The sequence below is a fragment of the Silurus meridionalis genome, chromosome 12 (genome assembly GCF_014805685.1).
Source record: "Silurus meridionalis isolate SWU-2019-XX chromosome 12, ASM1480568v1, whole genome shotgun sequence".
Taxonomy (NCBI): Eukaryota; Metazoa; Chordata; class Actinopteri; order Siluriformes; family Siluridae; genus Silurus; species Silurus meridionalis.
The window spans coordinates 20,116,315-20,142,310 of NC_060895.1; the positions used below are offsets into that span (position 1 = coordinate 20,116,315).

Sequence of the window (25,996 nt, forward strand, 5' to 3'; positions counted from 1 at the left end):
CCACACACATTATGATAATAATAATAATAATAATAATAATAATAATAATAATAATAATAATAATAATAATAATTTAATAATACGTTTTCTCAAATCGCATACTTGTGTGGCATTCTAAACCATTATTGAGTTCGTCAGACTAAACACTTTTTCTATTAATTAAAAAAAATTCTCAAATAGTATATTTTGCATACCCAATATGTTTTGTTTATTCTTGTCATTTAGAATGTACAGTTTAGAGTTTCAATCTAAAATGCAGCTCATGACACTGATAAAAAAGGGAAACTTTTAAATGATAATTTGAGATCCTTAGTGTGTTTAACATTGCTCTAAATAATAATGCTTTTACATTGGAACTTATAGTCAAATGAGCAGGGGTGTTGTTTCTCAGATATGCTTGTAAAAACCATACTTAAAACATCCGCATGCAAAAAAGATAAACAGAGAAGTGTGTGAATAATGCTACTGCTTGTGTATGCAAAGTCATAAGTTCACAAATATATCAGGCTTCTTCAAACATGCCTCCTGACTTCACCACATACCTGTGGTTTTTCATTGTTAGACATATGTTATTAAACATAATACAAATCAAGACTACCATTTTGTGTGATAAATGTGAAATTTGAAAAAAAGAGAGGCCAAGGTTTGGGGTCACAGAAAATTAATAATATTTACTCAGGGTCAGACTTCAGTTTCAATGAAGATTACAGTCACCGGGCACTTCAGCACCATCGCGTGGCCAACACAGGAACTTCAGTGTAGCATATGTATCCCTGCTATTATGACTGGGAGCCCAGTTTTTTTTTTAAATAGCAACCTCGTGTGGTAACTTTATGAAGTGCAGGACAGTGTGTATATTGTGCTCTTATGTGTGACGTAAACTCTCACCTAATTAAATTTAGACTTTTTCTTTTACTGATATTGTTCTAAACAATACAGATTTTCCGGAACTGAACTTTTCAGTGTCACAACTACCATTACAGATTTTAACCAAAGTTCCTACTTCTACCTTTTTTAGCAATGTACTTATACAAAACTCAACTGAACATGTTCAAAGACTTATTTCTAATCTCCAACTCATGAGTTCTCTCACTTATTATCAGCATCATCCACATCAGTCTCTGACTCATAACCTGATGTAAAAAGTCTATCATAGTCTCTTTACTTAATAAATCTCCAAATGCAATCAAAATAAACAAGGATTATGTGCATTTTGCAAGGATGTGGTTTTCAAATGCTGAATTGTTATAGAAATTGTACTGTCTTGTGTACCAGTGTAAAGTGTATTTATTTCTGGACACAGTAAACACATTTTAAACTGGAAAGGTGTTTAATGGTGACTCTATTCAGTACACTACATTCAAGTACACTTACATCTTAAAATGTACTATATGAGGCCTTTAATTTCTGAGCAAATTATATAGGGAATATGAAGTGTTATATTGCACATTATAAGCAACTGTAACTGTAACACAAAAGCTGATATTTATTGTAATAACATTTTTTAGTGTTGATGGAAAGAATATGGATAGTGTTAGTTATACCTTTATAAGCAACTGCATCTGTAACTGTAACCCGAAAGCTGATAGTTATTGTAATAATTTTAAATAATATGTTCTTCATCACTGCGAATATCACAATCATGGGGTTGAATGACAGAGAGGCTCGCTATGTCCTCGAAAACATCTGAATAGGTATTAAAGTGGACTCCTAGGTTTAGGAGACTCTCCCAGTGCGAGATGTTCCCAGAGGCAGGTGTGTCTGAAGGGGTCCGGACATCTCTGAAGGGTGATGGAACAGACAGTATGAGTTGTCCACTTGACCAGCCTTTAACATAGAGAAAAAAAGTTCCAGTGACTAATAGAACAAAAACGATGAAGGCATGACTATAAATAAATTCGTTTAGCCATTTTTTGTGTAAAATAGCTAATGCATGGCAAAGAAACACTGCAATCTGAAGTTTCATTGTGTAAATAGTTGGAAACACCTGTTGTGTAAACAAAATGTATGCTGTGATATGAGCTGGAGATCCATGCTGATGCAGGACAGTAATGATAATTTTTAATCACTTGTCTCTTTTTAAAAAATAATGTTGATAAAGTAGTTATAAAAGTCACCAAAACTCGTAGCAAGATTAATAAACTGGCAATGGTAATATGGAATATAGAGCTGCCTAAAATAGTTCTATGTGAGTTTTAATGAATTGAAAACAGTAATGTGATATATATTTTCTATTTGAACCTGGTTATTATTAATGAACAAAATTTGCTATTTGGTACATACCCTCACTCGCAGGCTCATGGCTCTTGTCCTGTGCACTGAAAAAGCAGAGCTCTTTTTCACAGTCAATTTCTGAGCAAGTAATGGAGCTGTGGCTATTGCTTTCTGATGAGCACTCTCCCACTTTGCTTTCACCTTGTGGAATGCTTAGAATTTTAACCTCATCTACTGAGAGGAAACGAGGGGGATCTGTAAGTTCAGGGGTCAGCTTGGAAAGAAGGCGGGGTTGATGGTTTCTATACCCCTCGTACAACTGACCACAATTACTTGTAGTAAACGGAATGCCATGTCTAATAGCGGAGGATTCAGAACAAGTATGAGAGTCCATGTTCCTTGTTTCTTCACACATGCCTGCAAAAACATGTGGAGGTCCAAAACTCTCAATCAAGCCCAATCTGTCATAATCTTCTGTACTTATTTGCTGAGCCTTGCTATTAGAAAAACATGTTGTGTATGTACTGGCAATTTCATAGTACTCTAGCTCACTTCCCCCAAAACCTGTTAGATTGCTGTGGCTAAAGCTTTCAACTCGCTGCCTCAACTCCCCTGCAGCTATCAGATCTGGTTTCTTGCTGTTTTCATTAGAAACATTTTGGACACCACCATCACCATTATCTGGACTAAATGCCACGTTATCTGTGCCATGTTGTTTTGTTGGTGCTGTAATACAGGGTTGGGTTCTGGGTTTAATGTGCCAAATTGTCCCTCGTCTCTTCAGAACAGCCCAGAGACTTAATATTATTAGTATGAGAGTTATAGGGAATACAATAGCAATAATCCATAAAGGTGGGCGTTTCTGGGTTTGAAGACAATCTTCTTTGTACTCAGCAGGAGATGCGCATGGGTCGCACAGTGATGAAGAGTCGTTCTGTAAACAAACACACCAGCTATTTTCAGAAGAAGATGAAATACAGTCACTGCTACTCAGACAAGACTGAGTCTGGCAGGATTCCTTAAAGCAAGGTGAGAGGATGCAGTGGTCTGCAGACACACAGTCATTCTGGAAGAGTGAAGGACTGGGTTTTGCCTCTACTATCTCATTGTGTCCAATGAAGGGTAAGATATATCCATTCAGTTTGATGTAGTCCACACACCCTAAAAAATCTGAAGACAGGAAGTTAAAACAAAATTGTATTAGTTATTAAACATTTCTAGAATTGTTCTAAAATCAATTCTGACAGTTTATTTCTGCATAAAAGACAGTTTGTACTAAAACTTCACCTTTATTTTACTAGATCATTTTTTACATAAACACTTTAATAAATTCTACTAAACAAAGTTTCTTAACTCCAGCCCTTTTTGCTACACTAAACTTCTACTTATTAAGGCTTTAAATCTACAACCGATGTTCCATAAGACCCACTTTGTGACACTGTCTATTGTTTAAGGTGTTAAAAATTGATTATATATATATATATATATATATATATATATATATATATATATATATATATATATATATATATATATATATATAATGTGTGTCAGTAGATTATACTGACCCAAATTGCGATCGCTTGAATCACCAGATGCTGTTGGCCCCAAAGTGATCATCTCTAATAAAACAGTAGTTTGGCTAATGATGCTGTGGGTGATATTCTTAACAAGTTGCTCATCCAGAATTAAAATAATGTTTGGTCCATGTCTGCGAAAGAGAAGGACATGCCATTGTCCATCTGACACAGTACTCTCCACAACAAGCTCCCACTGCTGTCCTGACATTATATGTGTGAACCCAAACAGAGGTTTCCCATCAATTATCTGAAAAGGTAAACAAACGGAAAAAATATTTTTTATTACATTTTCACATTAACTATCTTGAAGTAAGACGAATTGCCAATTTACCTTTAGTTCTAGGTGCACTGTTTGACTTTGACAAAATATTAAAACACTGTCTTTTTTCATTGTCCTCATTTTGATCTCAAAACTGATGAAACCTTCAACAGCTCCATCTTTCTCATCCAGAAAAGCTTGAAGCAACTGGTTCCTAATATAGCTTTCCTTGACAACAAACTCAACGTATGATCCCTCATTAAGAAATAATCCATGATCGTCTGAGACATCTATTGGGTAAATTGACATTATTCAGAAGCTCCTACCTGGTTTAATGTTCAATGTTAAGCTTAGTAATTCAAATAATAATAGTCAAATATAGAAATACAAATTATCAAACTAATTGAAAGGAAAGAGAAAAACTAAATTGCATTACGGCTATCACAATTAGATCCTGTGTAATTTTCAGCACAGTGGCAGTAGTAATGGGACCAGAAATCTTGACATACTCCTCCATTTAGACATTTACTGCTGCTGCAAGGAGCTACATCTGCTCGTGGACAGCTATAAAACACACAACAAAAACAGTATATATTTCCAAGATCGGCTTCACATTCACCATAAACATATAATCAGCTTTAAGTAAAATGCAAAAATAGCTGAAAGAATCTAATATAAACTAATTGTAAATGGTATGTGATTAAAGCCAGTATCAGGAATTTAAGACATTTTTATATTAAATAAGATGAATTTACAAATTTATAATTTATATTTTTTTATTTTACACTATTGAATAAAATAAGATTTATTCACAAATTTATAATTTATATTATTTTATTTTACACTATGACAAATTTGAATATATATTAAATCCAGTTTATGTTTATAATACCAACAAAACTTACATCTCAAGTATTTTGTAGGATGCCAGTGCCTTTGAAGTGTCAAGTAAAACATCGTTCAATTTCATATTTCTCACACATCCAACAAAGTTATGAGTTCTCACTTGATAGGGCCTCAGCAAAATTACATCAATAGACTTTACACCTCCCACTGTTAAGTAATTGCTTCTAACATCCAGAGTCCTGCATGTAAAAATTGCAAAATGTACAAGTTTCAAAATCTACTACTTATGATGTATCACATTAAATTGCCAATAAACAGTAACAAACAAAATTATTAATTAAAAATAATATCTGATAAACATTCTATTATCAAGTTGTCAGGGATAGTTGTTTTCATTTGTAATTATTTGTGTAGAGCACATTATATTTTTTTTCTTGCCCAGTGGGCTGGCATAATGAACTTTGTTCACCCATTTGAGTTTTAATTTAAGTTGTGACACAAATATTTCTAACTAAAACATATGATATGATATGATATGATATGATATGATATGATATGATATGATATGATATATCCTACCTCTGGGTCCCAATACCTTCATGCTGTGACAAACAAAAATCTCTTTGCTCATCAGCACTGCAGCTGTCAACCTCCAAAGAGGCTATCTGCATCTCACAAAAATGACCAGAATTATAAACTATATAAGAAATTAATCAGAGTGACATTTTGCTATTTTATGACACTAACATACAAAACCATTCTGGGTACAAGTGTATGGTTAGTTAATCCTAATAAGAAATGAAAGTGTAGTACATGTTTGGTGTGTGGCTAAATAACCCACATTTCCAATTCTTCTAACAGTGACATTGTGGAAACTCCCATCAGCCACTGGTTTGACTGTCTCCAGTCTTGTTACACCTGACCCGAGATCAAAAGAGAGACGTAGCCTTCCTTCCACAATTTCAAGTGCAAGAAACTCAGAAGTTGTCAGCTCTCCCGGATTGTACAAAAGCAAAGAGTTCTGTTTCACAGTTGCAAATTCCAGAGAGATAAAATTGTATCTAGGATTCAAAGGAGGGAATTCCAAATAGGACAACTCCTCAAAGCCATAACTATGCTCTTCACAGTTAACTCCACTAATACCTAGAAATAAATATTAAAATATGAATCTATAAATTGTCACACTAATGTAAATTAGAAAATTATAACACTTTGATGTCACATAAAAAATGCATCTTACCAAATGGACAGTGACAAGCATACCCTGTTAAAAAATTGGAACATTGGCCATTAAGGCAAGGGGATGATGCACAGTGGTCTATGATATAATCACAGAATCTTCCTATGGAAAACAAAGAACATAATTATTTTGTCTCAAGTCTCAAAGGAATCATGTGATAGACTACTTAACCTGCTTGCCATTATTTGACAGCGTGTGGAAATAGGTAAATCACCAAATTAAGAAAATGTAGGATAAATAAACACGTACATAAAAAAAAAAACAAATGCATTAGTTACCTTCATATCCAGGCCTGCAGTCACAGAAAAATCCTCCTTGTATGTTCCAACATGTCCCACCATTTGAACACACTACTCTTTGACACTCATTATCAACAATAGAACAGTGAAGTCCAGAGAAACCCTCTGAGCAATGGCACAGAAATCCTCCAGGGTTATTAAAGCAGCTGCCTCCATTTTCACAAGGGTTTTCTAAGCATTCGTCTATATCATGCTCACACCTCGTTCCAGTGAAGCCAGCAGGGCATGAACAGTTAAAAACCTCTGCATACTGTGGAGATACAATTATGAGACGGGAACTCTCCAAAACAGCAATATCTTGAGTGATGTGTATATGTTTGTTACAAGTGGCCCCATTTTGGCAGGGTTTGAGTGAGCAAGGGTCACTGGTTATTTGAGTTATAGTCACATTGCTTTGTACCTCAAGTAACCTTTTGTGCATGCGTGAGATGCCACTTGCCACTGTTCCGCTCAGATACAGTCCATTGTAGCTTTTGATTGCTGCAAGAAGAACTGTTTCATTGCCTTGTATCCTCATTCCGAATACATGACTCTTAGATGCTTGTAAATTGAATAGGCTATCCAGAGCTTTTGCAAACTTAAGGTATTTCAGTGATAAAAAGTTCTCAAGATTGGAAAAAGAGACATAGAACAAGACACAATTGTCAAATGACAAATTGGTGAAGCCTTTATAATTTACATAGATGCTGTTGTTTACTGGTGGGTGGAAATGGTCACTTGCTTCAACAGTGATATTGTGTGTTGCCTCTCCTTGGAATGGTGAGGACCACAAGTCACACATTCCAAAAGGAAAACTAAACATCTTTATTTGTCCATTTATAATAGTGCAGTTAAATACATCTAATTCATCCAGATCATCTGGTCTCACATTACCAATCAGTCCTCCATGGAAAAATGTTCCATAATATTTGACAAAAATATTTATGGTTCTTTGAACTGGTGGATTGTCATTTTCGTCTAGAACTTTAACATGAAACACAGTGGTGGATGACAAAGGAGGGGACCCTGCATCCTGGATTACCACATGTATATCAAAAAAAGGGCTGACTTCACGGTCAAGTGGCCTTGATGTGAAGAGTACTCCATCAGATGTGAGTGTTAAACTGTTTCTCAAGGCAGGCCTTATCAGCCAGTATGTGAAAGGACCTTGATTTGGAGGGAGATCATCATCAATGGCTGTCAACGTTGCCACTAATGTGCCGTGTGGCTGATTTTCCCTAACGAATCCATCTGTGAATGTAAGTCTAGGGCCATTATCATTGATGTCAATAATGTCAACAACTACAGATGTGCTGCCTGTTACAGGAGGTGATCCCTCATCAATAGCAATTACAGTGAGGTTATAAAAAGGCCACAACTCTCTGTCTAACTCATTGTTTACTGTGATAATTCCATTGACTGGATCAATACTGAAGGAGTTATTAACGTTTCCACTCTCTATACCATAGAAAAACCTGCCCCATTTTAGAACCACATCTTGATCGGAGGCACTTACTTTGGCTATAGAAGTCCCAACTAAAGCATCCTCACGTACCAGTACTGTGTAGAGACTAGTATCAAACTCTGGAGGATCATTTTCATCAATTACATGTATGTGAACAAGGGCCTCATCAATATTGAAGCCTGTAATGCTCCCTCTGTTTTTAGCAATTATGTGGAGGGCAGCATGATTCTGTCCTTGATTTCTCATGTCTTTGGAGGTGTATATTTTTCCACTTTTTTCATAAACCCCAAAGCCTGATTTTTTACTTTGACCAAAAAGTAAATAATAAATCTCACCATTAAACCCTAAGTCATAATCTATAGCCACAACGCTTCCAATTTCTGTTTGCAAAGGAACAGTTTCAAGCACAGAGAAGTTGTAAAGATGCCTCTGGAAACTAGGTATATATTCATTTACATCTATCACCTGAATGGTAACATGTGCTATATCAAATAAATTTGGATTATCTAAGTTAAAGGCTTTGACAGTAAGTTCAAAACTTTGCTGTTGCTCAAAGTCAAACATCTCCCGGGTGGCTATAGTGCCATTTATCGAATCCAAAGAGAAGTAATCTGTGTGCCCTGATATTAGTGAATATGCTACTTCGGCATTAGTTCCAGAATCTTTATCAGTGGCAATGATCTGAATCACCGAAGATCCTATAACACTGTTTTCTGAGACAGAAGTCATGTACTCACTAGAAGTAAAGACTGGTGAATTATCGTTAATATCCGTAACATTGATAGTCACATTGATTTCCCCAGTCTTAGAGAACCATGCTCCATCTTTGGCACTGATAAGAAAGTGATGAATTTCTACCTGCTCATAGTCAAGCGGTTTAGCTAGCTTGATCAGTCCTGAAAGGTGTTCCACATAAAACAGTCCATCTCTATTCCCACCTTCAATTGAATAAGACAGTAATCCACTCAAACCAGGATCTTGATCTTGTGCCTGAACTTTCCCAAGGACAGACCCCGAAGGGAGGTTTTCGGGGACAGAAAATAAAACATGATTATCTGAAAAATGTGGCTTGAACAGATTTTCTTGTGATACTTCAAACATGATGTCAATTTGAGAAAAAAGAGGAGGGAAGCCTTTGTCTTTTGCTGTAACAACAAGATTGAATATACTGCTAAAACCTTGCCTGAATCTTCTATTTAGACTAACTTTCCCAGTAAAATGTTCTACCTCAAAATAATCTGATGCATTTCCACCAGTGATATTGTATTCAACACTGTTGCTCCTTTCTGGAAAATCTGGATCTATGGCTGTTAAGTGGAGAACCTCGGTTCCCAAAGGCAAGGTAAAAGGAACTGACAAATTTAGCATAAAAGGCAAAAAAGAGGGTGGAAAATAATTATACTGAACAAACATCACTGTGACTATTACTGAGCTATTCAAAGGTACATTGCCACAATCTATAGCTACAACAGTGAAATTAAAACTTTGAGATTCAGATCTATTGAAAATAATCAACTGTTTTGTAGAGACATCTCCAGTAGTTATATTAACAAAGAACATCTCACTTGGTGGTTCTATAAAGTATAGAATTTGGCCATTTTGCCCAAGGTCCCTGTCCATGGCAGTGACTTTTAAGAGAAAAGTGTCTTGGTCTTTAGTCTCAGGGATAGTAACAGAATACAGAGACTGAGAAAAAATTGGCATATTATCATTGATATCTATGATGACTATGGTGACATCTGTACTAATACTCCATGCCGAATCGTTGGCATTTACTCTTACAATATAATGGTCTTCAAGCTCTCTATCCAAAGGACTCAGCACAAATATTGTTCCACTATTTCTATCAATACTGAAAGGTATTGGCTTAGTTCTGTCTTCAATAGAATATGAAATGATAGCATTAATACCAATATCTTCATCCATGGCTCTCACACGAATCACCGGAAAGCCAATTAACGCATCCTCAGAGACCTCTATAAAGAATATCTCAGTGAACCGAGGAGCATGATCATTTGTGTCCAGAACAATAATATTTACTACTGCTGTAGAAGTGTACCGACTGTCATCTATATCTTCTGCTTTAATAATGAGTCGGTACTCTGGTATTTTTTCTCTGTCCAAACTCCTCTTAGTTCTAAGAATGCCATGAGTTTTATCTATTGTAAATGCGCCATCTAGGTTACCAGACACAATTGTATACTGTACTTGTCCGTATGCATGAGAGTCAACATCAGTGGCTTCCACATCACATACCCAACCCACTGGATAAGTTCTCAAACACCTCACACCTGTACTGTTCCTTTGTAAAAACAGGTGGGTTATCATTTACATCACTAACATTTATATAAGTTTCAGCATAAGTGGAAAAAGGTGGGATACCTGAGTCTCTAGCTTCAACTAAAAGATGAAAATCATTGTTGCTTTCAAAATCCAAAGATCCTTTCACCATTATCTCACCAGTCTTCTCATTCAGCTCAAATACATCTCCAATGTTTCCAGATGCCAAATAAAAAGATATAGGTCCAGCTCTGTTTGTTTCTGCTCTAGCTACTGCCACCATGGTTCCAGGAAGTGTGTCCTCAGAGAGAAACTGCTCATTGACTTGCACTACAAGATGGGGGAAATCTGAAGCATTATGAAATCTCACAGTCAAAGAGGTGGTGTCCATTTTAGGATTGTCGCCTCCATCCTGCACATGAACATTCACCGTAATGTCTCTTTTTCCTATGAGGCCTCTTTGGTGAACACAGTTCCCCTGTCAGAACTGATTGTAAAGAGATGGGCGTGTTGTCCATATAGAGAGAAATTCAGCTTTCCATTCTTTCCTTCATCTGCATCCTTGGCCATTACTGCACACACTACTGATCCTGCAGAAGTGTACATATATAAAAGTCAGGCATATATAAAATAATGTCCAAATATAAATTAGTTAAGTCATTTTGAATGTCTACATAATCTTTACCCCAATTTTGGGATTCCGAGTTTTTATAAACATAATGTCAATTTTATAATTGCCTCTAAATGCATCGCCATTAATTCTGCTTTAATTTTGTATTTTAAAAAAAATATAGAAACAAAAACAATGTTCTTACCTTTGGACAGCTCTGAAGGAACATTGGCTACATATGGTCCATAGAGTATCTGGGGTGAGTTATCATTCACATCCCCAACTATCACTTGTACAGTAGCCGAAGTTGAAAGAGAATTTATGGTGTTCCCATCACGGGCAACTAAAGTCAAAAGGTAAAAAGCTGTTGTCTCTCTGTCCAGAGCACCAGTGTTAAAGAGCTCTCCATTTGTTTCATTAATGGAAAATGGTGCACTGGAGTCTTCTAGAGAATACCTGCAGAATATATGGGAGTTTATTTCAAATACATTTGTGTTAATTTATTTAAGACATACAGTGTGTGTTGCAGTTTGGGAAAATCAGATGCCAGATCATTAGATGTTGTGATGGCTGACAAAGAAGAAACCATATAAATATAAATATACTTCATTAAAATAACAGGGAGTTCATCCCGCAGAAAAGATGTTTGGTAAGAGGTCAGTTTAACAAACACAATAGTCAAAACTATGAGTATGCCTAAATACATTTAAAACCTTGCTAGCTTTTGTGCTGTGGCTGGATTTGCTTAATTTACACACTTATTGTTGGCTAAGATGCAGGTTTATTCACTATGTATTTATATTGTATAGTAGAAAATTTCCATGTTAAGGTTTTCCGAGGTTACTAGTAAAACAGTTCATTTGTATTGATCTCATATTTTAGAATATGCTATTTTTAAAGAAAGTTTAACCACTTACCTTATTTCCCCATTTACACCAACATCTTTGTCTGTGGCTGTGATTGAGGCAAATGTTGTTCCGATTGGCTCGTCTTCTGATATAAATGCATTAAATTTAACATTATCAAATAGAGGCTCATTGTCATTTACGTCCTCAACAAAAACATGTATAGTTCCTGTTCCAGTCAGTGGAGGGAAACCTAGAGTAAAAAGCATAATGATTTGTATTTACCCGATTACCAGTTTCCCATTTTGCACATTATAGTACACTTAAATGAAGAAATCAAATCTAAATCAGAATTCTACATTAATACTAATAAGCAACTAGTCAACTGTGTCTCTCGCAAGCATTTATGAGTCAGCTTTTCTGCAAATCTAATGAAAATTATATAATATTAAACACTATACATATGAAACAAATAAAATAAATTCTATTACCTGAGTCCACAGCAATAATTGTTAATATGTGATGACTTTGTACCTCCCTGTCAAGATTTTGTAATATCTGGAATGTTCCATTTGAATGTAATATGAACTCCTCTGAATTTCCACTATCTATAAAGTATGATAAATGGCTGTTGACTCCCAGGTCTTCATCAAATGCAATTATCTTAAAATAAATAAATAAATAAAGTCAACAAAGGCATACAGCTACAGTATTATAAATTATTGATGTATTGTTACTGTTAAGTCCAAACTATTGAAAATAGTTAACTAGTTTTATTTCTGTGGATTTTAGAAGAATAGAAACCTTGTGAGTGGCCTGTGAAGGCTCTTCCTCATCCTCAGACACATGTAAAGTCAGTAATTCTTGGAAGAAAACAGGAACACAGTCATTTACATCCAGGAGTGTGATATTAATTGTGGCTGTTGAAGATCTTTGAATATCTCCCTTATCCATTGCTGTTACAATGAAAGTATGGAAAGAATTCCTCTCTCTGTCCAACTGGTGTGTTACTGAGACAATACCCAGGACTGGGTCCACTACAAAGCCACTTTCAGTGATGTCATATCGCACTTCTCCATTAGGCCCAGTGTCATTATCATTTGCTTCAATTATTAGTAGGCTTGTTCCACGAGGAATGTCTTCATATATAAGCACATTATATAAGGCTTGTGAGAACACTGGGTCATGGTCATTGATGTCCTCAACAAACACTGTTAAGTTCATGGAGCTGGAGAGCTGAGGAAATCCTTTATCTCTGACATTTACGGTTACCATAATTACGTCTTCAAACTCCCTGTCCAATTGTTTCTGCAGGTATATGACTCCAGTTGTGCGACTAATGCTAAATAATCTTCTTCCTAAATTGTCTAAACTGTATACAACATCTCCATTGGCTCCAGAGTCTGCATCGACTGCTTGTATAACTGTAACAACAGACTGAAGAGGGATATCTTCTGGACAGGAAACAATATTGTCCGATACAAAGAGTGGAGCATTGTCATTAATGTCCTCAACATAAACAGACACACGTACGGTGCTTGTGAGTTGTGTGTCCTCAGGTAGAGAACGATCGTTGGCCTGAATTAAAAGACTGTACATTGGACATTTCTCTCTGTCTAACTCTCGTTTTAGACACAAAGTTTTCATTTGATTGATTGAAAACATATTTCCGTTGTCTCCTGATATTATGGCTATATCAAATTCTCCATTTATTCCTGCAAATTAAGACAAAAGGGAGAAAAAAAGAACATTACGTTTCTAGATTGCTTACAGATGTACGCTCCATATGTCTGTAATCTGGCTTGTTATTTTCCTGCCCAGAAAGCTAAACAGAGTTCTGTGTTTTTACGCCATTACCATATATGATTTCTATCCATTTCAACCCTGTGAGCATTTAATGTGTCCGAAAAAAAAAATGTCGAGTCTACAGTATAGTGTGCCATCTTAAACACAACAATGCAAGCAGTAGAGCTTTTTCATTGTTAGCTAAGGCAGGCAGTTCCCCTGAGACAGCTTGTCTATTCATCTTTTCTCAGAGGCTGCAAAGCATCTATGACGTAAGACTTAATGAGATGGCTTCCACTATTCCAGCTGGGGCAAGCTTTTCAAACCAAATGTGTGAACCTTGCAGCTTAACTCCTGAAGCAAACAGACGAAAGAGTGAGTCAGCTAGAGCAGGCAGATTTTATATATTTATTTAAAATGTCTGTGTGGTGCTTCAGTACTAAAAGAGCTCATAGAAAGGAACATAAATATTAAAATAATTTTTAAAAATGCCTTTCATGTAACATCTGTGAGGCTGCATCATTTGTACTAACCATCATCAGCATCTGAGACATTCAGGTTGAAGAAACACAGGCCAATACGTGCATCTTCTTGCAGGGAGACAAAGTAGACATTTAAATTGAATACTGGTGGGTTATCATTGACGTCAGCCACGTTGAAATACACCCTGACCCTAGTAAGGTGACTATCCCTGTACTGTACCGCTGCCGTTAGGATGTAGAATTTCTCTGCCTCAAAATCCAGCATGCGGGATAAAAGGAACTCTCCGGAATGTGGATTGAGAAGGAAAAGGCTATCTCCGTCATCCTCCAGCACAGAATACATTAGGCTCCTGTGTCCTTCATTATGCACTGCTTTCACATGTCCCACAATTGTTCCTGTGTCAAAGGACAGATCAAGGACATTGAGGGAGTCCTTTTAACATGGTCTTGGTTTACATATTGATTTACAATAATAGAGGAAATTTTAAGAAATCTCATGTAATATGCCAAAAGGTTTCAGTATTTTCCAGTTATTTGTATGTTGTACAGATCATTTGGTGGGGAATTAGTTAAATGACTAAGGATCATGCTCAGTAAGAGGTGGCACTTACTCCCATCGGAAAACAATAGGTTGTGTTTGTGTAATGCTGTAAATCACATACACTTAAAAGCTTTATAACCAACCCAGGTTATAGACATAAGATTAATGCTACCGGCATAAACTTGATTCATTTTCTAAAACAGCAGGTTTACAATTTTTATATTTTAATCCTTTTATACCACAACAACCTGAGAATACCAACAAACTGTTTTCATTATAATGTGATATATATTTTTTTATCCATTTAGGGATATAATTAAAGTTGTGAGAAATCTGTGCCCTAATGAGGTACTATATATCAGAAAGCTGCAAGTTATGGCACTAACACTGACACTGGTGACTCCTTCCTAAATAAATTCTGCCTTCTAACAGGAAGCCGGTTTACCATATTAACCACACCTCTTTAATCTGTCTCTGTGAAACATCTGCCAGTCAGGTCTGTGTCTAAATGTATATATTAGAATAAACACAATAATATAAACGGTATTTAAATAACAGCCACTATCATTCATATAGCTCCTGTTATAGAAATGTAATCAACAACATCTGACCAAATCAAATTTTAAAACTGAGCTGTGATATAAAGTAAGATCATTGCAAAGTAAACCCACCTGGCTGTGTATCTTCTTTGACATCAAAAGAATACACAGACTTGGAGAACAATAACTGATTGCTGCCTCTGTTTAGAGGAACAGAGATGTTCAACCAGTCTTCAGTGTCAGAAGCCAGACCTTCTAATAAATTTGTACAATTCACCTCATATACAGCCAGCGTGCAGATAATCTGCACAAGCAAGAAGAAACGCCATTTGTTAATTGTGACAAAAAAACAAAAACATTACGACCGTGGGAACCGATGCATATTGTGACATTTGTAGCTGTTTCCCTTAAGACCAAAAGAAAGAGACCCTTTGTGAGGGACCTTTGCTAAAAGCAGAAACACTATCCCTTGATTTGTAAAGTCTTGTCTTTGTAAGCCCTTTTTTTCTGTCTTTCCTGTTATCCCTCACTAACCTCAGACTGTTGTTTGGATTCCCCAAGGTACTCCGCAAGCATTTAGAGACTCAAAGATCATATAACAGGCACACTGGGACATCAACCAAGTTATAAACTTGAAAATGTTAAAAAATTAAATAAAATAAAAATTGGAAGAAAGTATAAATATTAATAAAAAATAAAATACAATTAAATAAATAAATAAAATTAAAAAGGTGCATTTCCATCATCCTAAAAAAAATAGAAAAAATATATATTTGCCTTTTTTTATATATATAACTGTAAGTGGAAATATGGCCACCATGTTATTTTCACCAAGGAACTATTCAAGTTTGCCAAGATATATATTTAATATAACTACAAGCACATTTAAACAACATATTTTTATTGGTATGGAGATGTCAATTCGAAAGTGATTTTGTGCTTCCAATGATTAGATAGATAGATAGATAGATAGATAGATAGATAGATAGATAGATAGATAGATAGATAGATAGATAGATAGATAGATAGATAGATGTGCAACTGTATTAATAAAAAACTAATTATTAATTTTAAAAAGCCATAATTGAAATACTTTATTAGTCCTATATAAGTTGGTAACCCTCCTACATGAGAACAAGACAACCTAGACATCACTAATTCAAAATATGCAATTTTATATATTTCATATTTCTAAAATCTTACAAAAAAACACCTTTAGGTTTATTATAAAACTAATGGAAACTATGCGGCAGCACTACTTGCATCACTGAAGTTACCTGATGAATGTACCTACCAAAGACAGCACGAGGAACATAAGGTTCATCAATCCTAAAGGAGCCATTGGTTGTGTGCATCCATTTACCTTTCTGTGCAGATAAAGAAAGACTTCAGAAGTGAAATATAACAGATTACTGCTGTGTGTTCGAAGTTTAACATCCTTAAAACTGTTTCAGTCCAAGGTTAAAGAAGATTGTGATATGAAGGGCTCGGCTGTAGAGCTGTGCAAAAATGAACAGGGAGGGTAAACGCCTTTGGAGTCCACCCCTGGTGAGCAAACAAACCCACTTTGTGGAGTGATCTGGTAAATGTTAAGTGAAATCTGACACCTTTACCTATGTAAAAGAAGTAGAATATATTTAGCCTGGTTAATTGATATCTATAATATTTCCAATATCTTGTTTAAAGTGTCAATCTAAAGTATAGCCTTTTTTATGTGTTTATGCAATTAAAAAATGCATTTGTGTTAAAGAGTTTGCAGTAAAATAGGCTGGATTTGAATTAAATATCCGATTTCAATTATAGATTTCAACCACACATAACTGTGCTTTATATAGTTTTTAATGTAACTCTTTTTTTTTGTTGTTCATTGTTTAATATTTACTTAGTACACAAGAAGGTAAAGCAGTAGCAGTTTTATCACTGCTGAGCATCAAAACGCACTGCTCATACATTCATTCTCCTTCGAGAGCCATTTTATCTCCATGAAATGCTTTACATAATTATAAAACTAAAGGTATTGTTTTATTCAGGCTTACCACACATTTGATAATTCATGCTCACCAGCATGGTATTTTTTCCTGCATATTTACTTGCTCTAGTCGCAGTCTCCCTGTGTCTGCCAACCATTATTGTCAAGTTGACAATGATCTATTTAAATTATTTCCCTCCCCCTCTGCCTCCTCCTTTTAGAGGTTTCAATTCAATGGTCACCAGCGTGGCACTCACCCAGAAGGTGAATAGAGAAGCTGATGTGTGAAAAGGGACTCGGCAGATGGGCTTTGGACAGTTCTCCAAAACAAGAACACAATAGCAGAGAATATTAATCCGTGTTGTATCAACAGAAGACCTTTTTTTATAAACATGCTCTCGTAGGCTTGTGCTTTGCTGCTTATGTCACTCCCAACACAGAAGATTTGCTTTAATTTTCTGCCAGCAAGCATTCAATAAATGGGAGGGATGGATCTGACATCTTAATAGAGGAATCCTGACTGTGCAAGCAGTATGATAAAGAGGCTAAAAAATTATAATTTTTTATAAACATTAGGAGATTTTGTTGCAAACAATAAGCAATTCCCAGCATACATTACACATAAATTTACATAACAGCAGATCATGCAGAACTAGAGTGCATTCCAGTGAATATAAAGATACATTCTTAGGTCTTAAGGACTTACAAAATGTCAGCCTCAACACACTATAAAAAAAAAAAAAATATATATATATATATATATATATATATATATATATATATATATATATATATATATATCATATATAAATTATTTTTGTTTGATTGCAGGTCACCAAAATATTGAGGTTATTACATACTTTATCCACTAGATGTCACTGTAAATGAAAAGCCTTAATTTAGCTTTAATTGCCATTGTTGTGCAATGCGAATGTTATTTTTCCATAAATAAATACAAAATAATGTCACCTTAAATAACGAAATTATAAGCAAAATTAATGACATGTGTAAGAAATTAGCATATTTTCTTAGATTTTTTGATCATTCAAATCTATAACACGTCTCCTCTTGAAATATTGTAATAAATTAAACAAAACCCAATAGAAAAATATGAACTGTTTTTCTTCCTCTGGGATCACTGCATTAATTGAAAAATAGCAAGTTTGTAAATGCTCAGCCCACTTGACAAAACCCTGAAAAGCTTTTCCTCGTAGTTTCCCTGATGTATATACACTAGTGGTGAGCCATTAGGCCCAGCAAGGTCTTCCCTGAATCAGAATTACTAACGTGTTTTAATACATTTTGCCATGAATATGTAATCAGTTATGCACAATGGGCACCCCTGCCCTGGCACACTGATGCCAATGAAGGCAGTGGCTAGCGTATATGGTTCAATCCCACAGAAGGGCTATTGTAGCTCAATATGCTCAATATGGGGCTGCATAGTCATCCACCACTGAAAGCACCAACAATTGATATGAGCATCAGAACTAGATGCTTGAAAAATAAAAGTAGATAGAAGTATTTTTTTTTTTCTTCATCATGTAGACTGTCAGGTATGTGTATGTGTCACTTACCTGGAAGAGATGGCACTAGGATGTAAAGAAGGCTATCCAATGGAGGTCACTATGATGTTTGGGTCCTGGTATACATTTGAAAGTTGCTTTGACGCGTACACAATACCTAAACATTGTTACTACTCTCATTAATGGCAATAGAATTTTATAGTGTCAATGCTGTCTTTTAGCAGGATATGTCCAGCCACAATGCAAAGTCTGTTCAGGAATTATTTGAGGATCATGCCATAACTTGGCTTTTAATCCCCCACATTTCAATCTTTATATATAAATGCATATGCAGATAGATAGATAGATAGATAGATAGATAGATAGATAGATAGATAGAGCTATATCCCTAATTGAAAAAAGATATGGTTGGATTCAAACTAGATTTTATACTAAAATATGTATATTTTCAATTAAACAATAACTCCTTAGCAATATGTGTAAAATGTTTTAGTTCTACCACCAAATCCAATTTCTTTTGCAGTATAATTGTTCAAATTAATGCAGATTTAATTAGACAAAGCCTCATTTGCATAGTCATTCATTTCCAATGCAAACTATATTTTAGACATCTATTTGATCTATTTTCATTGATAGTATCTTCTAATGCTAGTAAGTAGTTGACTAGTTGATTCTTTTTAAGAATTAAAAAGACCAAGACTTAGAAACTAAAAATTAGGAAAAAATAAATAAATTGAAACATTTTAGGGTAAATGTAGAATTTAATAGGAAGCAGACACCCACATTAAATGAGGAAAAAAAAAAAGACCAGATATTTTACATTTGTGAGCGGTTGTGTATATTGTATAAAAATAAACCAAATACTTTGTCTTCACTACAACTTACTGTGGGCGAAAATATAGAAAATAATTGTGACTACTGAAACTGCTCAAAAAAGTATAAAAATAGTAATGAAAATGGCTGTTTACACATTTTCTAAACCGACACGAGAGGTTACGTGTTAAACATGTACAAACAGCTGGATGAACAAAAGACAGCGGGGAAACATTTTTCTAAAAAAAGAAAATGTTTATTTTGGACACATTCTTGAATGTCAAACAAAGCTGCATTCTTGTAATTAGAGTGGTATTCAAAGTACAGTTAAAGGACCTTATGACAGCAAATACAAAAAAGAAGAAAAAAAAGTTAACTAATGATTATGCACTACAGATCTACAGAAATTGTATAATTGTGCTATGCACCTTCAGGGAAACAGTTCTTCTCTCCACCTTCAAACTGTTTCAGGCAAGAGCTACCACTAACCAAAATTAAAACAAAAAAAACCAGACTGAAGACACATAGTGTTAACTTTACAAAAGGAGAATAACACTGTACATCTTAAAAACGTCCCATATACACGCCTAACGACTGGTTCTGTTGTATTACGTTTGAAGATGTGAATCGTGTACAATTGGGTTTATGGCATGAACGAAAACCCGGGCTCCATCGGAATCTATTCATCGTCATCCTCATCATCGTCGTCCTCGTCCTCATCATCGTCTTCCTCATCCTCCTCATCTTCATCACCAGGATCTGATTTGGACAGGCCTGCAATTCCCTTTGTGCGGTATGCCGCAATATCCTAGAAATGATTAACGTATTAATTCATATCCTCGGTCGAGGGGGATAAAAAAGTCGCACCAGTCAAATGCTAGAGAAGAAACCTCACCTTGTCATACTTCTCCTTCAACTTGGCAGCTTTCTTCTCATAAGGCTGCTTCACCTCTGCTGATGAGCTGTTCCACATCTCTCCAAGCTTCTTGGCAATGTCTCCAATAGTCAGGCCTGGATTCTCACCCTTGATCTTGGGGCGATAGTCGCCACAGAAAATGAAGAACGCTGACCTGGATGGCAAGGAAACATGCACGTTTCAAATAAATAGATAAATGATTGTTTTGAAGTACAATAGTGGTGCGTTAGATAAACCACACATACGGAGGTCTCTTAGGGGCATTGGGGTCCTTGAAGCGCTTCTTCTTCTCCCCCTTGGGAGGGATGTAGTTCTTCATTTCTCTCTCATAACGGACCTTATCCTGCTTGGCCATATCCTCAAACTTGCTCTTCTCCTTGGGTGACATTGTCTGTAATAATATATTTTTTTAATTCAATTAAAAAGGCATCTCTGCTTACACAAAAAAAAAGTTTAACTACACAATGTTCATATCAAAAGATTTCTGTAATTGATTGAGTACCTTCCATCGCTCTGAGCACTTCTTGGAAAATTCCGAGAAGTTGACAGAAGCATCCGGGTGCTTTTTCTTGTGCTCCTCACGGCAGGTTTGCACAAAATACGCATAAGAGGACATTTTTCCTCTGGGCTTCCTCGGATCCTTCACCATCTTGACTTATCTTCAAAGCAAAAAATTTGAAATGGATATTACTAGGGGAAAAAATGCTTAAATAAAATCAGGTGTAACATTTAAATCATTAATCTTTCCAAAGAATTTTAATCAAATCGGACCAGTGAGATCAATAATAGATATTTGCTGGCTGTTTGTGCAGGATCATGATTAAAGCCAGGTATTCTCAATTATATCTTTTTTTTCCCCTCATTTATAACAGACATTTCATATACAACAAAAGGAGCATAACTGAATCACAAAGAAACTGAGTTATGAGCAATACTCTTTATTAATAATCACATCTCTAACAACCGGGGTTGCTTTTCGATTCCAGACGACGAGGCGGTCTCGAAGCTGAAACATAAGAACGACCTCTAATATGTGTACGCTTAAATTTCCACTGAATATTAATCGTCTTTATTCCAGCCTTTTAGCCACGCTCAGGATAATCTGTCATATCTAAGCACGTGAAGACGAGCCAGAGTAGGCGGTAGGGAAAAACAGTACGATATCGTCCTCAAATTTTTTTTATGCCTTTAAAATGTCTAATCTTGATTGCAAATATCAACAGTTTTAGTCGATCAGGTTCACCGATGATTGATAACGAGAAAGGTGCATAATCGAAGCAGGCAGTGTCCGTATCGGTGGTGAGCATCTTGTCGTCTCGGTAGTGTAATAAGCGCAGTTTTCAATGAGCAGTGTTTTGATGTCTGCAGTCTCTAGATGGCTGCCTGCCATATACTGGCTCCATTGGGGGAAGGGGTGGTGTGACAGAGAGAGAGAGAGAGAGAGAGAGAGAGAGAGAGGGTGGGGTGTTTCAGCATCCTAGCTTGAATCAATATGATCTAGCTAGAAGTGGGAAAGACAAAGCTGGTGGACTTGAGATGTTGTGCTGCTGGATCAGTGAGGCTTCAGACGCATCCCAAATGCATATGAGTCATACAGCTGTTTGCCTTTATTTCCGCAGAGAAAACGCATCCACGCATCTGGCCTGCCCCTGGATTTGTTTTCATATTATATACAAAACAAATTATAATTTTCTGTAAATATTTTTTTCCGGGGGGCGGGGGGAGTGGCGGCGCTCCCATCCCCCGCCATTCTTATTAAAACGCAATGACGCGCTGAATATTATCAGCCATGTTACCTTATTGACTCACCACCGTTTCCATTTTAATCAAGCATGAAAAATTTTCCTCAGAGGAAAAAAAAAAAAAAAAAAAATCACGCAATTCTATTTTTTTCACGCTTTACAGGGCGCCCTTGAAGCGCGGTAATATTAAAAAGCCCGTCATCCACCCCCCCTCTTCGTCTCACACAATGGCTCGATCTCAAATCTCAATGCTTTGTCCTATATAGGGTGCTTCGAAGCATTCTTCCTTGGCGTACGTAGTGCGGAAAAAGAAGTGAACACGAAGCCATTTGGGATACAGCCCGGAGTAGCTTGTAAGCTAAGGGAAATGGCCGGCGGTGGCTAGTAGGGCTATGCTAATGCGCTAAACGGGAAAGGGGGTTAAAAAAAACATAGAAAACTTACCGGGGCGAAAAAAAAGTGTGAATACAGCCAAGATTTGACGGCTTGCACCAAAATTCGTGCGCGTTTAACAAAAGCCGGGAGTCGTGTTGCGTTTACTAGCCGGTTGAAAGAGCGGATGGCTGGCTAACGGCAAACTGAACCTGACAAAAGATGGGCCGGCTGTTTGAATACCAAACATCCTCGGAACAAAGGAAATCTTCCAGGGGGAAAAAAAGGCCATGGTTAATAAAGGATATAAGAACGGACAGGTGTTAAATATGTATAGATGTGTGTGTGTGTGTGTATATATAATATTTTTTTTAGCAGACTCACGTGTACGTGTAAAATCGAGATCCCGTATCCGCCGATATTCTCTCTGTGTCTATCAGTAGACTGGAGTACAATACAACAGCGTCCCTCGCGCGCGCACGCTCTCTCTGCCCCCCCCTCTCCCAAGCGCGCGCGTGTCTGCGTCCTTCTGCCCGAGACAGCGCGGAACACGGCCGACAGATCCTATTGGCTACCGCCAAGTCCTCACCGCTTCCGATTGGCTGTCCGCGCCCAATAGGCCGTAGCAGGGTCAAGCGCTGATTGGCTCGTTCCCTCAAAAAACGTCATAAACGTTCGAATGGCGGGTTCACTTGAAAATGGCTCCAAAACGGTACTAGGCTTTACATTATAGTAGGCTGCTACTGCTACTACTATCATATACTATCTATATATGTATATATACACATGTATGTTTATATAAATCAGAATCATCTTTATTGACAAGTATCATGGGTTGCAAATGGTCCAATAAACATTTTTCATGGTGTGCTTTTGCTTTAAAGTATATAGAAAAATTAGTAATTTAAAATAATAAATTAATAAATAAATAAATAGAAATATATTAACTATGCAATTTGTGTGGGGTATGTAAAAAGTGAGGCAGTGCTAATGATAATATCTCCCAGACAAGTCCAAGGTTGCAGTAAAGTAGTCTTTGTTGATTACATTAGTGACAGTGTAAGGATTACATTAATATAATGAGCAGACACATATGCATGCACAGGCACACAAACAAACACACACACACACACACGACTTATATAAATATTATTGATATGAAGAAGATATGTAAAAATATGTAACATGGTTAATTCATTGTGAAATTGAAAAGGCTCTCAGTGGTGTGGGTTATTTAAGGCCAAAATGGCTCCTAGACAGTAAAATGGCTTATTGTTGTTCACCTACAGCCCAAACAAATAGTGCATTTAAAATACACAAACTTTGCTACACACATCCCAATGACACTAATTATGCATTAACAATGATCATGATCAGTAAACGTGTTTGTTATGATATTAAATATCAATAAGCAAGCATTGCTGCTAGTAAGCTCACAGAAGGTTAGATTCTTCACTAATCATAATTATGAAAATTAATAAGTTAAGTGCTTTACAAATTTTAATGAACCCCACCCATATTCACTAATCCCTGCCCCAAGGATCTGCTGTTGCTCATAATTGCCCATAATGTTGCTCAATAATTACTTGTACTTTTTCAACAGCGTCTGCACGTTTTGTCACTGCAAAAGCCTTATATCTATTTACTTGTTGTACATCTATCTATCTATCTATCTATCTATCTATCTATCTATCTATCTATCTATCTATCTATCTATCTATCTATCTATCTATCAATCTATATAAGTTCAGGAATAAAAAAGTGTTTTATATATATATATATATATATATATATATATATATATATATATATATATATATATATATAAAATATTAGCAATTAAAGTGTGTTGCGATTGTCTGTGAAATATTAGTTTAAAATTTGAGAACCCTCTACTATCATGAAAGCAGCCAATGAAAATCCTGGATACACCAATGACAAGGCAGCACCTTAACGCGTTTTTCCATTCAGTTTCTAATCCATATATAATCAAAAAATTGTCTACACTAATGTACTTCACACAGGCTTTAACGAAAGACACATTACACACGAAATATGTTGCGCTTCCTTTAGGGGCATAGCGGTATTTTGGGAATAGCATGCCACTGCATTTTTTCCGGTATTACTGCATGTGTGGAGGCCGAGGAATATGTCCTTATTATTTTCTGATGCTAATTTCTAAGTTTCTTTGACTAACCCGTAACGCTGTTGCCAAGAAAAATAAAAAAGCACGAGTTTTGGAAACCTGTCTGTGCTTATATCATTTCTGTTGCAACTGGAGTTAGTGAGCTCTCCCTTAACCCAGACTCAATGCGTTACCACTGCTTGTATCTAAACAGTAGTAGAGAGTAGTTCTCTCGGGAGTTTATCTTTTGGCATCGTCGTGTGTTTAAAAATCACCCGATGGAAGTTTTTTCTCCCAAAGCCCTGCAGCTCAGAACACAGGTCGGGTGCGTTTTTTCGTTTCCCTTCGGAAATTTCATTGGTCTAATGTTATGGGGTTCAGTTTTTTTGGCTTGAAGTTTGTGAAACCGGGACAAACCTAGGAAAAAATTATAAATTAGCCCTTCATTGTTTAAGCAGCGGGGTTCAAAATGTGGGAAAAAAGTAGCGGCTTATAGTCCGAAAAATACAGTATGTGTACACCAAACCCTTCAGACTCATATGCATTTGTTGAACATCAAATTCCAGATTTAGTCCCTCTTTGCTCTGCCCCACTTGTCTGATAAGGGTTTCCACTAGATTTTAAAACATAGCTGTGGGAATTCGCTCAATGCTATAAGTTGGGGTGCCAGTTCTTCCAAAAGGTGTCCAGTAGGGTCGAGGTCAGGTCTCTGTGGGGGACACTTGAGTTCTTCCACTCCTGTCCTGGAAACTATGTCTTCATTGATGTCATTTCATGCACAGGAGCATTTGAATGTTGGGACATGTTTAGGCCTTTTATTTCCAGTATACCTTCCAGAAGGTATATTTTAATTGTACACGATACAAATACATCTTATACTACTGGGTGCCTTAGGCGTAATAGCAGCAGTTTATGAAGGAAAAATGATGTAATAATTTTTATGTTATTGTTTTACGTGGAATTTACTGACGTGAAGACAAAGGCTGTCGTTTCATTTTGAGAACACTTTTCACTGTTAACAGATTAATGCATATGTAATTCTGAGTTAGAACCAACGGGTGGCGCCAAACTCAAATAAAAAGTAGAAAACTAGATTATACAGCAGTTAAAAAATGTAAGCATGTTTATAGGATATTTTCATCATTATATATTTTGCAGTTAAAACGTTTGCTTCTAAATCAAATACTGTTAAATCTAAGAGGCAATTCTTGAGATTTGACGAGCTTATTTTATCTATGTAAAAAGTAATGGGATTAACAATTCCTGTTGAATTGGATTTGTATGTATCATGTTGAACTAAACATATTAATAAATATAAAATTAAATATTTTCCTAATGCTGATTTTGATATAACTTTGTACTTATTCAAATATATCTGATATGCACTGGATAGACAAACGTATTCGGACACCTGACTTTTGTGACTCCAAACAGTTAGCACAAAGATGAAGAAACACAATTGTATAGGGTGTCTTCAGAGGCTGTAGCATAACCTTTTCTCTTCACTTGACCCAAACCTCTTCCAGCAGGACAATGTCCCTGTGTACAAGGCCAGCTCAATGAAGATAT

At 36.1% G+C, this 25,996-nt stretch overlaps 3 protein-coding genes across 5 annotated transcripts; all 3 read right to left on the minus strand.

Annotated features, from left to right (window-relative positions):
- Positions 1–1,307: 1,307 nt before the first annotated feature.
- On the minus strand, positions 1,308–10,571 carry LOC124395089 (protocadherin Fat 4). The gene is made up of 10 exons (XM_046863695.1): positions 6,418–10,571; positions 6,140–6,241; positions 5,741–6,042; positions 5,479–5,564; positions 4,959–5,138; positions 4,490–4,617; positions 4,126–4,343; positions 3,783–4,041; positions 2,284–3,384; positions 1,308–1,827 (listed from the first exon to the last, which is right to left on the minus strand). Exons 1-10 carry the CDS (start codon positions 10,208–10,210, stop codon positions 1,604–1,606), a joined length of 6,393 nt encoding a protein of 2,130 aa, XP_046719651.1. The 5' UTR covers positions 10,211–10,571; the 3' UTR covers positions 1,308–1,603.
- Positions 10,572–10,593: 22 nt separating this feature from the next.
- LOC124395092 (protocadherin Fat 4-like) lies at positions 10,594–16,450 on the minus strand. 2 transcript variants are annotated; one of them, XM_046863697.1, is made up of 8 exons: positions 16,259–16,450; positions 15,097–15,164; positions 13,936–14,280; positions 12,422–13,332; positions 12,109–12,280; positions 11,690–11,870; positions 10,978–11,228; positions 10,594–10,752 (listed from the first exon to the last, which is right to left on the minus strand). In XM_046863697.1, the coding sequence occupies exons 3-8, from the start codon at positions 14,225–14,227 to the stop codon at positions 10,610–10,612; spliced, it is 1,950 nt and encodes a 649-aa protein (XP_046719653.1). In that variant the 5' UTR covers positions 14,228–14,280; positions 15,097–15,164; positions 16,259–16,450; the 3' UTR covers positions 10,594–10,609. The 2 variants fall into 2 exon arrangements, with proteins under 2 accessions (XP_046719653.1, XP_046719652.1); XM_046863696.1 differs by having other exon boundaries at positions 15,097–15,268.
- Positions 16,451–19,506: 3,056 nt separating this feature from the next.
- hmgb1b (high mobility group box 1b) lies at positions 19,507–22,842 on the minus strand. Of its 2 annotated transcripts, XM_046862423.1 has the most exons (6): positions 22,687–22,840; positions 22,375–22,570; positions 20,691–20,847; positions 20,434–20,579; positions 20,168–20,342; positions 19,507–20,080 (listed from the first exon to the last, which is right to left on the minus strand). In XM_046862423.1, the coding sequence occupies exons 3-6, from the start codon at positions 20,835–20,837 to the stop codon at positions 19,952–19,954; spliced, it is 597 nt and encodes a 198-aa protein (XP_046718379.1). In that variant the 5' UTR covers positions 20,838–20,847; positions 22,375–22,570; positions 22,687–22,840; the 3' UTR covers positions 19,507–19,951. The 2 variants fall into 2 exon arrangements, with proteins under 2 accessions (XP_046718379.1, XP_046718378.1); XM_046862422.1 differs by lacking the exon at positions 22,375–22,570 and having other exon boundaries at positions 22,687–22,842.
- Positions 22,843–25,996: the final 3,154 nt, after the last annotated feature.

What these genes read in the sequence shown, in the direction of transcription:
- LOC124395092 (XM_046863696.1), bottom strand. Translation starts at nt 16,306, where the DNA reads ATGGCTCCTTTAGGATTGATGAACCTTATGTTCCTCGTGCTGTCTTTG. An exon ending in CAAAGAAGATACACAGCCAG is followed by an intron (nt 14,281 to 15,096) that starts GTGGGTTTACTT and finishes CCTTTGACACAG; the next exon opens with GAACAATTGTGGGACATGTG. An exon ending in GGTGTAAATGGGGAAATAAG is followed by an intron (nt 11,229 to 11,689) that starts GTAAGTGGTTAA and finishes TATATTCTGCAG; the next exon opens with GTATTCTCTAGAAGACTCCA.
- LOC124395089 (XM_046863695.1), bottom strand. Translation starts at nt 10,210, where the DNA reads ATGATAACCCACCTGTTTTTACAAAGGAACAGTACAGGTGTGAGGTGT. An exon ending in TGCTTGTCACTGTCCATTTG is followed by an intron (nt 6,043 to 6,139) that starts GTAAGATGCATT and finishes ATTTATTTCTAG; the next exon opens with GTATTAGTGGAGTTAACTGT. An exon ending in GAAGGTATTGGGACCCAGAG is followed by an intron (nt 5,139 to 5,478) that starts GTAGGATATATC and finishes TTTTACATGCAG; the next exon opens with GACTCTGGATGTTAGAAGCA.
- hmgb1b (XM_046862422.1), bottom strand. Translation starts at nt 20,837, where the DNA reads ATGGTGAAGGATCCGAGGAAGCCCAGAGGAAAAATGTCCTCTTATGCG. An exon ending in AATGCCCCTAAGAGACCTCC is followed by an intron (nt 20,343 to 20,433) that starts GTATGTGTGGTT and finishes CTTGCCATCCAG; the next exon opens with GTCAGCGTTCTTCATTTTCT. An exon ending in TGAAGGAGAAGTATGACAAG is followed by an intron (nt 20,081 to 20,167) that starts GTGAGGTTTCTT and finishes AATCATTTCTAG; the next exon opens with GATATTGCGGCATACCGCAC.